The sequence below is a fragment of the Anolis carolinensis genome, unplaced genomic scaffold (assembly GCF_035594765.1).
Source record: "Anolis carolinensis isolate JA03-04 unplaced genomic scaffold, rAnoCar3.1.pri scaffold_14, whole genome shotgun sequence".
In the NCBI taxonomy this organism is placed as follows: domain Eukaryota; kingdom Metazoa; phylum Chordata; class Lepidosauria; order Squamata; family Dactyloidae; genus Anolis; species Anolis carolinensis.
This window is the reverse complement of record NW_026943825.1, coordinates 8,592,138-8,606,725: the sequence shown is the minus strand read 5'-3', so window position 1 is coordinate 8,606,725 and position 14,588 is coordinate 8,592,138. Positions and strand designations below refer to the sequence as shown.

The 14,588-nt window shown below is 43.4% G+C and overlaps 1 protein-coding gene across 2 annotated transcripts in view; it reads left to right on the top strand.

Annotated features, from left to right (window-relative positions):
- Window positions 1-12,917, top strand: part of pacs1 (phosphofurin acidic cluster sorting protein 1) — a 64,614-nt gene extending 51,697 nt beyond the window's left edge. For both annotated transcript variants that reach the window (XM_008121044.3, XM_003227729.4), the window contains exons 21-24: window positions 749-884; window positions 2,929-3,155; window positions 6,586-6,705; window positions 8,959-12,917. In XM_008121044.3, the coding sequence (XP_008119251.2) occupies window positions 749-884; window positions 2,929-3,155; window positions 6,586-6,705; window positions 8,959-9,071 (596 nt within the window). In that variant the 3' untranslated portion in view covers window positions 9,072-12,917. The remainder of the gene's footprint in view (window positions 1-748; window positions 885-2,928; window positions 3,156-6,585; window positions 6,706-8,958) is intronic.
- The last annotated feature ends 1,671 nt before the right edge of the window (window positions 12,918-14,588 follow it).

Sequence of the window (14,588 nt, the reverse complement as noted above, 5' to 3'; positions counted from 1 at the left end):
CGCCACCGGGGGCTCCTTATAACATAGAACAGAGACAGACGCAGAGACAATTTAAACCTTTTCCAGCTTCCAGCTTCCTGAGGGTATGCTTGATTCCGGCCACAGGGGTATCAGCTGCTTCATCATCCACTGCAACGGCAACTTTCTCATTCCAACGGCGGCTGGATGATTTTATGGTGTTGTAAATTAGCCTCCATACATATAAGTGGTACCTAAATTTCCTACTTGATAGATGCAGCTATCTTTCGGGTTGCTTAGGTCAGCAACGAGCAGGGGCTATATTTTATTTTTAATTGTCGGGTGCTCACCTCCACACGGGCTGGCCTCGAACTCATGACCTCTTGGTCAGAGTGATTTATTGCAGTTGGCTGCTAACCAGCCTGCGCCACAGCCCGCAGAGCGGGGTGAGCTCCGGCTGTTATCCCGAGTTTCTGCCAACCTAGCAGTTCGAAAACATGCAAATGTGAGTAGATCAATAGGTACTGCTCCGGCGGGAAGGTAACAGCGTCCATGCCCATGGCCACATGACCTTGGAGGTATCTACAAACAACGCTGGGAAGAAGGAACACCACTTCGCTTTTCTTGTACCAGTGAGCGAGGGTGGGTGGGAGATTGAGAGAGCGAGGGCGGGCAGCAGGAGTCCAGAAGAGGCGGCCAGGCTCCTGTTTCCAGCCAGGCCACACCGGAAACGTGGAGGACTTGGAAGAGGGGGCAGGACTCGTGTACTCACCCTTTCCTTCTTTTTCAGGAGAGGGAGATGACTCCCCGCTCATCAGCCTCACGGTTCCCTCGACGTCTCCTCCTTCGACCTCTGGCCTCGCCAGGGACATCACTGCCACTCCTCCCTCGTCGCCTTCTATGACGAGTGGATTAGCTATCATGGGGTAAGTTTGTGTGTGGAGAGACTCACCCTTCTCAGTAAATAATAATAATAATAATTTTATTTTTATACCCCGCCACCATCTCCCCAGAGGGACTCGGGGCGGCTCACAGATATAAAACAAGCATACAGTGGTATCAAATACAAAAAACACACAATTAAAATTAAAAGGCATAAAATAAAATCACAATCATTATAAAACACATCATAAAACACAGCAATAAAATCATACAAAGTGCACTGAGTAAAACTTGTAAACATGAAGGAAGTTAAAGTGCTATAAGATCATGGGGAGAACCTTAAACTAGGGTAAACTCTGTGGCTATGTCGAGGAGTTAACCAACAGGTACAACTGGTCAGAAGGAGCCTCCGGTGGCCTAGGGGATAAAAGCCTCGTGACTTGAAGGTTGGGTTGCTGATCTGAAGGCTGCCAGATTCGAATCCTACCCCGGGAGAGCGCGGATGAGCTCCCTCTAGCAGCTCCAGCTCCATGCGGGGACATGAGAGAAGCCTCCCACGAGGATGGTAAAACATCCGGGCGTCCCCTGGGCAACGTCCTTGCAGACGGCCAATTCTCTCACTCCAGAAGCAACTCAGGTTGCTCCTGACACGAAAAAAAAAAACTGGTCAGAAGTAACCGCTAGTAGGAAAAAAATAGGGGAAAAAATGAAAACTGCCTAGCAAACGTCAGCTGTTTGTCCTCCTCTCCCTCTAATTCTGCCAAAACTGATCCATTTTCAGGCTACAAGGAAAGGAAGAGATGCCTCTTGCACTTCTAGGTTGCCAGCAGTGATGCTGACATGTTCTGACAGCTTTGTGAAGCAGCTGAATTTGGTTCTGAATGCTGTCAAATGTTAAGCAGCACATTCAGCCTTCTTGCCAGGCAGATATATACAGTAGAGTCTCACTTATCCAAGATAAATGGGCCGGCAGAACATTGGAAAAGCAAAAATCTTGGATACTGTATATACTCAAGTATAAGTCTAGTTTTTCAGCCCTTTTTAGGGCTGAAAAAGCTACCCTCAGCTTATACTTGAGACAGGATCCTGGCTGGCTTATGTTCAGGTTGGCTTATACTCAAGTATATAGGTAATCAGACTTAGACAGTCCTATCTTATTAAAGTCTTATTATTATTATCATAGAAGCCCTGGTGGCGAAGTGTGTTAAAGCACTGAGCTGCTGAACTTGCAGACCAAAAGGTCCCAGGTTCTAATCCCAGGAGCGGAGTGAGAGCCCTCTGTTAGCCCCAGCTTCTGCTAACCTAGCAGTTCGAAAACATGCCAATGTGAGTAGATCAATAGGTACCATTCCGGCGGGAAGATTACGGCGCTCCATGCGGTCATGCCAGCCACATGACCTTGGAGGTGTCTACGGACAACGCCGGCTCTTTGGCTTAGAAATGGAGATGAGCACCAACCCCCAGAGTCGGACACGACTGGACTTAATGTCAGGGGAAAACCTTTACCTTTTTATTATTATCATAAAACTACAATTTTATGTAAACATTCAAAAACATTTAAACTATTGATGCCTCAAATAATGTAATTTTATTAGTATCTATATTTATTTTTATTTTTGAAATTTGCCAGTAGCTCCTGCATTTCCCTCCCTTGTCTTATACTCGAGTCAATAGGTTTTCCCAGTTTTGTGATAAAATTAGGTGCTTCGGCTTATATTCAGGTCGGCTTACACTCGAGTATATATGGTAATGAGGGATTAAGAAAAAAGCTTATTAAACATAAAATTGCATCATGATTTTACAAATTAAGTACCAAAACATCATGTTTTACAAGAAATTGACAGAAAAAGCAGTTCAATACACAGTTATGTTATGTAGTAATTACTGTATTTACGAATTTAGCACCAAAACATTGCAACATTTACTACAAAAACAATGACTACTAAAAGGCAGACTGCCTTGGATAATACAGAACCTTGGGTAAGTGAAGCTTGGATAGGTGAGACTCTACTGTGTGTGTGTAGTAGGATGTCTGAAATTTTCAGTGCAGTCACTGGTTCATCTCCTCTCTTCCCTTTGGGATCGCAGGTCCCCCAACAGTCCTTACGGAGACGTCATCGGCCTGCAAGTGGACTACTGGCTCGCCCAGTCCTCCGAGAAGAAGAAGGAAGGGGAGAAGAAGGACGCCAGCTCCAAAAACACGCTCAAGAGTGTCTTCCGCTCTGTGCAAGTGTCACGGCTTCCAAACAGCGGGGAAACCCAGCTGTCTGGGACCATGGCCATGACTGTTGTCACCAAAGAGAAGAATAAGAAGGGTGAGTAATATGGAGACTTGTGGCATTCCTCCTCCCCAAATGTTTCACTCTAGATCAGTGGTTCCCAAACTTATTTAGCCTACTGCCCCCTTTCCAGAAAAAATATTACTCAGCACCCCCTGGAAAGGGGGTGTGTGGCTTAGAGGGGTGGGCGTGGCCCCTGTTCTAGAGGGCGGGGCTGAGCCTCTCCCCTAGTCCCAGATGCAGGGCTGGGACAGGAAGGTGGGCGGGGCCACAAATGGGTGCCAGGACTGGGATGGGAGGGGTTATGAGCTCTGAGACAGGGCTGAGCTTCTATCCCTGTCCTGTGGCGCCTGCCAGGACACGGGGTGAGGCTAGAAGAGGGGGCGGGGCCTCTTCCCAAGTGCCTGATGGGGCGGAACCTCTATAACCCCGCCCCCGTGTTCTAACAAGCGCCTCAGCGGAGGTATAGAGCGGGGTCCCCAAACTAAGGCCCCGGGGCCGGATGCGGCCCTCCAAGGCCATTTACCTGGCCCCTGCCCTCAGTTTTAGACTTAGGCTCACCCAAAGTCTGAAATGACTTGGCACAACAACAACAATCCTACTTGGTTATCTCATTGGCCAGAAGTAGGCCCACACTTCCCACTGAAATCCTGATAAGTTTACAGTCTGTTGGTTAAAATTATTTTTATTTTAAATATTGTATTGTTTTTTTCATTTACCAATATTGTAAATGAAATATTGTAAATGAATGATATGGTAATAGTATAATATATTGTATATACATATAATATTGATAATAAATATTATAATATAATACAATATAATATTTATTTATTTATTTGTTACAGTATTTCTATCCTGCCCTTCTCACTCAACAGGGGACTCAGGGCAGCTAATCATAATAATACAAATCAATAATATTGTATAATATAATAATATTAATTATATATTATATATTAAATGTAATGTTACCAATAATATTACGGTATAATGGTATAGTACAATATAGTAATATATTGTGCTATGCTGATAATATAATATATTGTATGTACATACAACTTTAAGCCTCTCTGAGTCCCCTTCGGGGTGAGAGAGGGTGAGGTATAAATGTAGCAAATAAATAAATAAATAAATTATTGTTGTTGGGGGATTTTTTTGCACTACAAATAAGACATGTGCAGTGAGCATAGGAATTGTTCATTTTTTTTTTCAAATGATAATTCGGTCCCTCAACAATCTGAGGGACCATGAATTGGCCCTCTACTTAAAAAGTTTGAGGACCCCTGGTATAGAGGCTCAGCCCTGTCTCGTGCTCTTGGGAAGAGGCCCCGCCCCCACCCTTAGCCCCGCCCTTTAGTGCTAAAAGGTCTCTCAGGGGAGGTATAGAGGCTCAGCCCTGTCTCGGGCTTTTGGGAAGAGGCCCCGCCCCCACCCCAGTCCCTCCCTTTAGTCCTAAAAGGCCTCTCAGGGGAGGTATAGAGGCTCAGCCCTGTCTCGTGCTCTTGGGAAGAGGCCCCACCCCCACCCCTAGTCCCTCCCTTTAGTCCTAAAAGGTCTCTCAGGGGAGGTATAGAGGCTCAGCCCTGTCTCGGGCTTTTGGGAAGAGGCCCCGCCCCCACCCCTAGTCCCTCCCTTTAGTCCTAAAAGGCCTCTCAGGGGAGGTATAGAGGCTCAGCCCTGTCTCGTGCTCTTGGGAAGAGGCCCCGCCCCCACCCCTAGTCCCTCCCTTTAGTCCTAAAAGGTCTCTCAGGGGAGGTATAGAGGCTCAGCCCTGTCTCGGGCTTTTGGGAAGAGGCCCCGCCCCCACCCCTAGTCCCTCCCTTTAGTCCTAAAAGGTCTCTCAGGGGAGGTATAGAGGCTCAGCCCTGTCTCGTGCTCTTGGGAAGAGGCCCCGCCCCCACCCCTAGTCCCTCCCTTTAGTCCTAAAAGGTCTCTCAGGGGAGGTATAGAGGCTCAGCCCTGTCTCGGGCTTTTGGGAAGAGGCCCCGCCCCCACCCCTAGTCCCTCCCTTTAGTCCTAAAAGGCCTCTCAGGGGAGGTATAGAGGCTCAGCCCTGTCTCGTGCTCTTGGGAAGAGGCCCCACCCCCACCCCTAGTCCCTCCCTTTAGTCCTAAAAGGTCTCTCAGGGGAGGTATAGAGGCTCAGCCCTGTCTCGGGCTTTTGGGAAGAGGCCCCGCCCCCACCCCTAGTCCCTCCCTTTAGTCCTAAAAGGCCTCTCAGGGGAGGTATAGAGGCTCAGCCCTGTCTCGTGCTCTTGGGAAGAGGCCCCGCCCCCACCCCTAGTCCCTCCCTTTAGTCCTAAAAGGTCTCTCAGGGGAGGTATAGAGGCTCAGCCCTGTCTCGGGCTTTTGGGAAGAGGCCCCGCCCCCACCCCTAGTCCCTCCCTTTAGTCCTAAAAGGTCTCTCAGGGGAGGTATAGAGGCTCAGCCCTGTCTCGTGCTCTTGGGAAGAGGCCCCGCCCCCACCCCTAGTCCCTCCCTTTAGTCCTAAAAGGTCTCTCAGGGGAGGTATAGAGGCTCAGCCCTGTCTCGGGCTTTTGGGAAGAGGCCCCGCCCCCACCCCTAGTCCCTCCCTTTAGTCCTAAAAGGCCTCTCAGGGGAGGTATAGAGGCTCAGCCCTGTCTCGTGCTCTTGGGAAGAGGCCCCGCCCCCACCCCTAGTCCCTCCCTTTAGTCCTAAAAGGTCTCTCAGGGGAGGTATAGAGGCTCAGCCCTGTCTCGGGCTTTTGGGAAGAGGCCCCGCCCCCACCCCTAGTCCCTCCCTTTAGTCCTAAAAGGCCTCTCAGGGGAGGTATAGAGGCTCAGCCCTGTCTCGGGCTTTTGGGAAGAGGCCCCGCCCCCACCCCTAGTCCCTCCCTTTAGTCCTAAAAGGCCTCTCAGGGGAGGTATAGAGGCTCAGCCCTGTCTCGTGCTCTTGGGAAGAGGCCCCGCCCCCACCCCTAGTCCCTCCCTTTAGTCCTAAAAGGTCTCTCAGGGGAGGTATAGAGGCTCAGCCCTGTCTCGTGCTCTTGGGAAGAGGCCCCGCCCCCACCCCTAGTCCCTCCCTTTAGTCCTAAAAGGCCTCTCAGGGGAGGTATAGAGGCTCAGTCCTGTCTCGTGCTCTTGGGAAGAGGCCCCGCCCCCACCCCTAGCCCCGCCCTTTAGTCCTAAAAGTCCTCTCAGGGAAGGTATAGAGGCTCAGCCCTGTCTCGGGCTCTTAGAAGGAGGCCCCGCCCCCTTTCCTAGCTCCGCCCTGTGTCCCAACAAGTGCCTCAGGAGAGGTATAGATTCTCAGCCCTGTCTTGGGCCCTTGGGAAGAAGCCCCATCTCCTAATAGGTGCCAACACCGCCCCCCTGGATTGCTACAGTGCCCACCAGGGGGCGGTAGCGCCCACTTTGGGAATCACTGCTCTAGATGCACCATCCGTTGTTTCTTGCCTTATGATAAATGGTCCCTTTTCATGAAGTGGGGTCTTTTCTGCCTTCCAGTTCCCACCATTTTTCTGAGCAAGAAACCCAAAGAGAGAGAGGTTGATTCCAAGAGCCAAATGATTGACGGAATCAGCCGGTTGATCTGCTCTGCGAAACAGCAGCAAACTATGCTGAAAGGTAATGCTTGTGTCCTCGGTTCCTGTGTTTGGGTTTTAATGTTTTAAGCGAACATCATAGCTTTCATTATAGTGTGTTTCTCCAGCGTGGTCAGCTGTGAAATATGCACATATGGTGTCCCTCTGGGGATGCTTGCCATAGATGTGGGCGAAACGTCAGGAGAGAATGCTTCTGGAACATGGCCATACAGCCCGGAAAACACACAACAACCCTCCCTGGTATACTTTGTAAAATTATTTATTTATTTATTTATTAGCGACATTTATATCCCGCCCTTCTCACCCCGAAGGGGACTCAGGGCGGCTTACAAGTTATATATACATACAATATATTATATTACTAGTATAGCACAGTATAAGCACTATATAAGCATTATATATTACCGCATATACTCGAATATAAGCTGACCCGAATATAAACCGAGCCATCTAATTTTACCACAAAAAAACTGGGAAATCATTGACTCAGGTATAAGCCTAGGGTGGGAAATTTCAGAAATACCAATAAAATTACATTAATTGAGGCATCGGTAGGTTAAATGTTTTTGAATATTTACATCAAGCTCTAATTTAAGATAAGACTGTCTAACTCTGATTAAATCATTATTCTCATCTTCTTCAATGTCAATGTGCTTATGTATCCTTTTAATAATAATAGTTAAATAATACATGTAATAATAATAATAAATACAGGAAAATAATACATGTAATAATAAATAGAGTAGAATAATAAATATAATAATATCAGAGTGAAGTAATAAATTTATTAATAATAATAAAAATAGAGTAAAATAAACGTAATAGTAGCAACAATAATAGAGTATAATAATAAATGTAATAATAATAGAGTAAAATAATAAATGTAATAATACCAATAATAATAGAGAAAAATAATAAATGTACCATATATTCTCGAGTATAAGCTGACACAAATATAAGCCATAATAACTAAACACAGCTGTCTATTCTAAACAATATCTGAAAAATATGCACCACAGTAAAGGTTCAAAACATAGAACACAATCTGTATATTAGAGCATCATATACATAATGTTAACAATAATACAAATAATAATACAACTGATGATCCAATTCTGTCAGCTGTAGTGGCACACAGTCGTAACTTATAGAGTACAGTAGAGTCTCACTTATCCAACATAAATGGGCCGGCAGAATGTTGGATAAGTGAATATGTTGGATAATAAGGAAAGATTAAGAAAAAGCCTATTAAACATCAAAATAGGTTGAAAAAGTAGTTCATTACACATTAATGCTATGTAGTAATTACTGTATTTACGAATTTAGCACCAAAATATCATGATATATTGAAAACATTGACTACAAAAATGCGTTGGATAATCCAGAACGTTGGATAAACGAATGTTGGATAAGTGAGACTCTATAAAGATTTTTAGACTGCAATCACCCAGATTTAATTGCTATACAGAGCAGTTTTCAGTATAAAACATATATCAGACATATCAACAAGACTCCAACTAAAGTTTGTTAGCGACTGTGTGCCACTACAGCTGACAGAATTGGATCATCAGTTGTATTATTATTTATATTATTGTTAACATTATGTATATGATGCTCTAATATACAGATTGTGTTCTATGTTTTGAACCTTTACTGTGGAGCATATTTTCCAAATATAAGCCAACCAGGATCCCCACCCGAGTGATAGCCGAGGGGGGCTTTTTTAGTCCTAAAAAAAGGGCTGAAAAACTAGGCTTATACTCGAGTATATATAGTATTATATTGTATGACATGACTATATTGCAATATTATTAGTAATGTTACATGTAATATAAATATACAATTGGATAACCGAGCCCATAGCTATAGTAGTTGCACAGGCCATCTCTTTGACTTGAAACATTGCACTATATTCCTCTGCCTGAAAGCATCTTAGAATATAACATTGTATTTTAGTTCTAGTGGTCCCTCCTCCATCCCAGTGGTCTTTTTTCTTTTTTCTTTGCAGATTCATATGTTATTTGAGTGATTATATTCCTTCTGCTTATGTGATTGTTTTAGTCAATTGTTATGTTTTGATTTGTTTTTAATTCTTATAGCGTTTTATAGTGTTTTCAGTGTTTTATTGTACAATGTTTTATGCTGATTTTATATTGGAAACCGCCCTGAGTCCCTTTCGGGAGAGAGGGCGGTATACAAATAAACTTTTACTTACTACTTACTTATAATAGATTATTATTATTATATATTCATCAGACCTTTTTGTCTTTCCTAGTTTCCATTGACGGAGTGGAATGGAGCGACATTAAGTTTTTCCAGCTTGCCGCGCAGTGGCCAACCCATGTGAAACACTTCCCCGTTGGACTCTTTGGTTCCAAGCCAGCCTGAGGTGGGCCAGGCCTCTTTCCTGCACCCTCATTGCTCTGTGATGTGTCATCAACCGTGTCCAAATCGTCGGCCAAATCGGAGCTCTCCCGTGATCACGTCACCCATTACTGTGTCTTGCTCTGGCCTCACCAGGGAGGGACCAGCTTCAGATGCCAAGAGAGACGCTCGCTGCATTTTATTGTCTCCAGCCAAGGAGCACCCACGGACACCCCTTTCCCCCGTATTCTGCTGCCACATTTGTGTCGTGGGCATCTGATTTTGTCCTGCCTCTTGGGAACGAATCCCAGAAGATTTCAGTTCTGCTCATCTTTCATCGTACCTTTGCACACTCCTTACTTGAGCTGAGCTGACACACCCATGTCTTCCTGAAGAATGTGTTTTGAGTATGAGCGTTTTGAACATCTGCCTTCAACAACGTTGTTCCTTTTCTTGCATCCTGGCTTTCATTGAACTGGATGAGAGCGGTGACATCGTAAGAGTTCTTCTTGGCCTTGGCCTTCTCAAAAGCACAAAACTACAAAGCCTGCTGCGTTGTCTCAGCTCCAGTCTCACAATCACAAACTCAAACATGTCAAATAGTTGGAAGGAGCCTGATCCAACATGTGAGGTTGTCCTCTTGTTGCCAGGATGAGGATCAGAAGGTTCATTTTGACACTCACTTTGGTTGTTTCATCCACTCTGCTGGCTTTACTATGTGCATTCACTGTTCTGTAATGGTACTAGTATTTCCTATGGGTTTTTTTAAGGAAACCAGTTCTTCTCAACTAAAGGAGGAACATATTTCACTAATATATAGGCTACATTCCGGGAAAGGCCCTACTTGCTAAGTATGATGCACAAGGAGAGCGGAGGAGGTGGTCTGCCCAGCCATCTCTTATCCCTTTCACTGGGATTGGGATCACAGCAGCATGCCTGCCTTTTAAACATTTCACTTTGTAAAAGGCCCATGTCACAAGGCCTTTAGGAATATATATATTTGTGCCAATCAGAAGTCACGGACTTTGGTAGATGCTCCATTTCCAAAACACGTGCTGGGACAAGTAAGAGAGGAGCCTTTGTATTGAGATCTTCCTGTTGAAGGGGATTGGTTGAATATTAATGTACAAGTTTGGGCTCAGATGCAAAATGGCATCTAATAGGATATAAAGTTGAGGTTGGGGAAAATACGTTTCTGTATAGGACGCTTCAGTGGTCATTTTGTCAAAATTGTTATGAACAACCTGCCCTCAAACACCTAAAATACTAATCCCATTTGGGGAGACTTGATCACTATATTTTTGGGACCATGACACTAGTCCTGGCTTAGAACAACTCTGGGCATATGATGAGTCCAAAGCACATATCTGCCCAAAGCCTATCACCAAGTCAGGCATAGAGTCCAAAGCCAATCCTCTGGATGCCTTTTTGCGTTTGGGAGCAACCACCTTCGAAAACTGATTTGGATGAATTAATGGATGGGTTATAGGGAAGGAAAATTCTGAAAGTGTCCTAATTTCTAGGCTGTTACAATGGAATTTAAGGTTGCAGTGAGAGGGTCTTATTTTCCTGCCAGAGAGGAATGTTTGCATCACTTTCCGTCAAGCTGTTTCTCCTCAGATCGCCTTCAGGCAAGCCTTTGCTGTTGGTATTCTGCTCAAGAGAAAAAAAAAAACATGTCAAATAGCAACTATTGAATGGAGTACTCCATTCACTTAATGCTACTAGAAGGCCTATCTAAGATGCCATTTCTCTTGTGGGGTCCCATTGACAGATAGCATTGCATTAGGTGTTGTTTTTTGCCTTCTCTTAACTACCGCTATGAGCTGTTCTACCAAATGTGATTTTGTGACCTTGTTCTTGGGTGCCTGTCGTAAACTATGTGACCTCCCTTCTCAGTGGCGAGAGATTATTTTCACACGCAGCCCTGAATGTTGAGCCACAGGGAAAGGGAGTTTATTCTCTGCGTCCCTTGTGTGTGGATTTGAGGGACGGCACGGATCGAAGACGGCTTTTTATCTCAACGTCTTCGAATAAGCACAATTCCGATGTCTTTTCACATCGGCTGGCGAAATAGTATTTCATCCTTGTATCCCCACACCTTCCGATTTACAAATGTCGTTTTATGGTCAAGACTTTGGGATAAGCTAGGGAGAGAACCTCTCAAAATTAGGCTAATATTTGGAAGGAAGCAGACAAATCACATCACTTTGTTCCAAGTTAAGCAATATTCAGGATTTCTAGTCAACCTAAAGACCCTTGTGTCGTCAAAGGCTTTCATGGCCGGAATCACAGGGTTGTTGTGTGTTTTCTAGGCTGTATGGCCATGTTCCAGAAGCATTCTCTCCTGATATTTTGCCCACATCTATGGCAGGCATCCTCTGAGGATGCCTGCCCTAGATGTGGGCGAAACATCAGGAGAGAATATTTCTGGAACATGGCCATACAGCCCGGAAGACCCTTCTTTACATCCTCTGTCCTACTAGATTCTCACTCTAGGAAAATATTATTGTAAGTCTTTTAAACCTAACCCCTTTTTAAAAGCTAAGTGCAGCCTACTAGCTCTGTATGGCGGTCCACCTAGTTGATCAAGGGGCTGTTTATGTCGATTATTTTGAAATGGGTTTGTTGACATTACAATCCACAGCCTGTGCATGTCCAAGGTGGGACCTTGAATCAATAGGATTTATCAGCATCCAGGAAACGAGTCGGCATCATGATTTAACTCTTCGTATATTCTACATTTCTATTATTTCTGTCCCAAAGCAAGCACAAGCTGTGACAGAGACTCGTGGCCTGTTGGGCTTCTTCAGAACGCGCACACGCTCCAGCCAACTTACAAACTAGTGCACTTCTGATACCATTTGTGCCCATCTGTCATTCCAAAGCGCAGGGCTGCAATTTTGCATTTCTCTCTATAGACCCGGCTGCTCGGATCAGATTTGGGACACAGTGAGATTGGGATTGTAAGGATTTTGGACCGCATTTGTGGTCAAGCCTGTGCAGCTGGCTCACCCCTACACTCCTAAATCCCCTTGGGTGCCCAGTGTTGATTTTCTCCTTTGTCTGCAAAGCCACAGGGAAGTTAGCAGAGGCTCATTCCAAGAAGTAGCTGTCCTGGGTCCATTTGCTGTGCAGTGGTTCGTATTATAGTTAGGATTCTGGTCCAGCAGGCAGTCCTTTCACCAGCTCTTTATTATTTAGCGTTTCTGCAAGAGAGTGAAGGACTGAATGCTCCAGGACTGAATGGGCAGGGATTGTTGCCATGCAATCGAGGTTGTCTTTTGTGCCGTAGCTTCCTAATTTTGCAGATGTGCAGTTCCAAGGACCGAATCACAGCCATTTTTTTCCCGGGTTCCTCAAACCTCGCTCAGCCAGCTTCCTAAAGAGGTTTACCAAAGAGAAGGATTTTGGATTCCCAAGGACGAACCACAGTTTGGAGATGGGCAGCTCTCCACGGTCTGTGCCCATCGCTTCCACGCAGACCTCCTCTTCCGTCATGACTGTTACAATATGTGGGTCCATTGTAGGACCGCTGTGTCCCCTTGTATTGCCGTGTGGGTTTTTTTGCACATTCTGAATATATTTTGTGTGTGTCTATAATTCAAATTGTCTGGAAATTCTGTGTGCTCTTTTTTTTATTTGTGTCACTCGCTGTACATAAGTATTGAGTTTTGTATATACCTTTTTTTGGTAAACATGTCAATTCTTTTCATTTCTGATTTTACCCCCCAAACAGTCACTCACAATTCCAGCTTTTGGAGCCTTGTTGGTATTCAATGCATTTTATTCTCGGGGTCCGTTGTCTCCCCCACCGCTCCTATTTTAGGGATTTTTCATTAAATAAAACTGTGTCTTTTTTCATAACAAGGTTTGTTCTCAAGCGTGATCACTTGGTAATATTAATTTCATCTCAGGCTGGGAGAAAGGGGGACTGGAAGTTCATTTCTGGAATCTAAAATCAATGAAACATAATAATAATAATAATAATAATAATAATAATAATAATAATAATTGTATATCTTAGTTGCCTCTCCTTGAAACGGGGCACAACACAGTTGAAAACACATCATATAAGCACTATATAAAATACACATCTTGAAATCTATTTCTATGAAAGACGTGCATTAAAATGCATATTACAGTAGAGTCTCACTTATCCAAGCCTCGCTTATCCAAGGTTCTGGATTATCCAATACATTTTTATAATCAATGTTTTCAATATAGCGTGATATTTTGGTGCTAAATTCGTAAATACAGTAATTACTGCATAGGATTACTGCACATTGAACTATTTTTTCTGTCAAATTTGTTGTATAACATGATGTTTTGGTGCTTAATTTGTAAAATCATGACCTAATTTGATGTTTAATAGGCTTTTCCTTAATCCCTCCTTATTATCCAAGATATTCGCTTATCCAAGTTTCTGCTGGCCCGTTTAGCTTAGATGAGTGAGACTCTACTGTATATACAATATATATTATTAGTATAGCATAATATTTTATTTATTTATTTATTAGCTACATTTATATGCCGCCCTTCTCACCCCGAAGGGGACTCAGAGCGGCTTACAAATTAAATTTACATACAATATTATATTAGCATAGTACAATACTGGTAATAAATTATTATATTGTACTGTATCAATATATTGTAATATTATTAGTAATATTACATGTAAAATATAATATATAATTAGTATTATATTGTATTACAGTAGAGTCTCGCTTATCCAAGCTAAACGGGCTGGCAGATAAGTGAATATCTTGGATAATAAGGAGGGATTAAGGAAAAGCCTATTAAACATCAAATTAGGTCATGATTTTACAAATTAAGCACCAAAACATCATGTTATACAACACATTTGACAGAAAAAGTAGTTCATTACACATTAATGCTGTGTAGTAATTACCGTATTTACGAATTTGGCACCAAAATATCACGATACATTGAAAACATTGACTACAAAAATGACTTGGATAATCCAGAAGCTTGGATAAGCGAGGCTTGGATAAGTGAGACTCTATTGTAGTTCAATAAGCAGTAATGCTATGTAGTAATTACTGTATTTACGAATTTAGCACCAAAATATCACGATACAGTAGAGTCTCACTTATCCAACATAAACGGACCGGCAGAATGTTGGATAAGTGAATATCTTGGATAATAAGGAGGGATTAAGGAAAAGCTTATTAAACATCAAATTAGGTTGTGATTTTACAAATTAAGCACCAAAACATCATGTTATACAACAAATTTGACAGAAAAAGTAGTTCAATACGCAGTAATGTTATGTTGTAATTACTGTATTTATGAATTTAGCACCAAAATATCACGATACATTGAAAACATTGACTACAAAAATGACTTGGATAATAAGCTTGGATAAGCGAAGCTTAGATAAGCGAGGCTTGGATAAGTGAGACTCTATTGTAGTTCAATAAGCAGTAATGCTATGTAGTAATTACTGTATTTATGAATTTAGCACCAAAATATCACGATATATTGAAAACATTGACTACATAAATGTGTTGGATAATC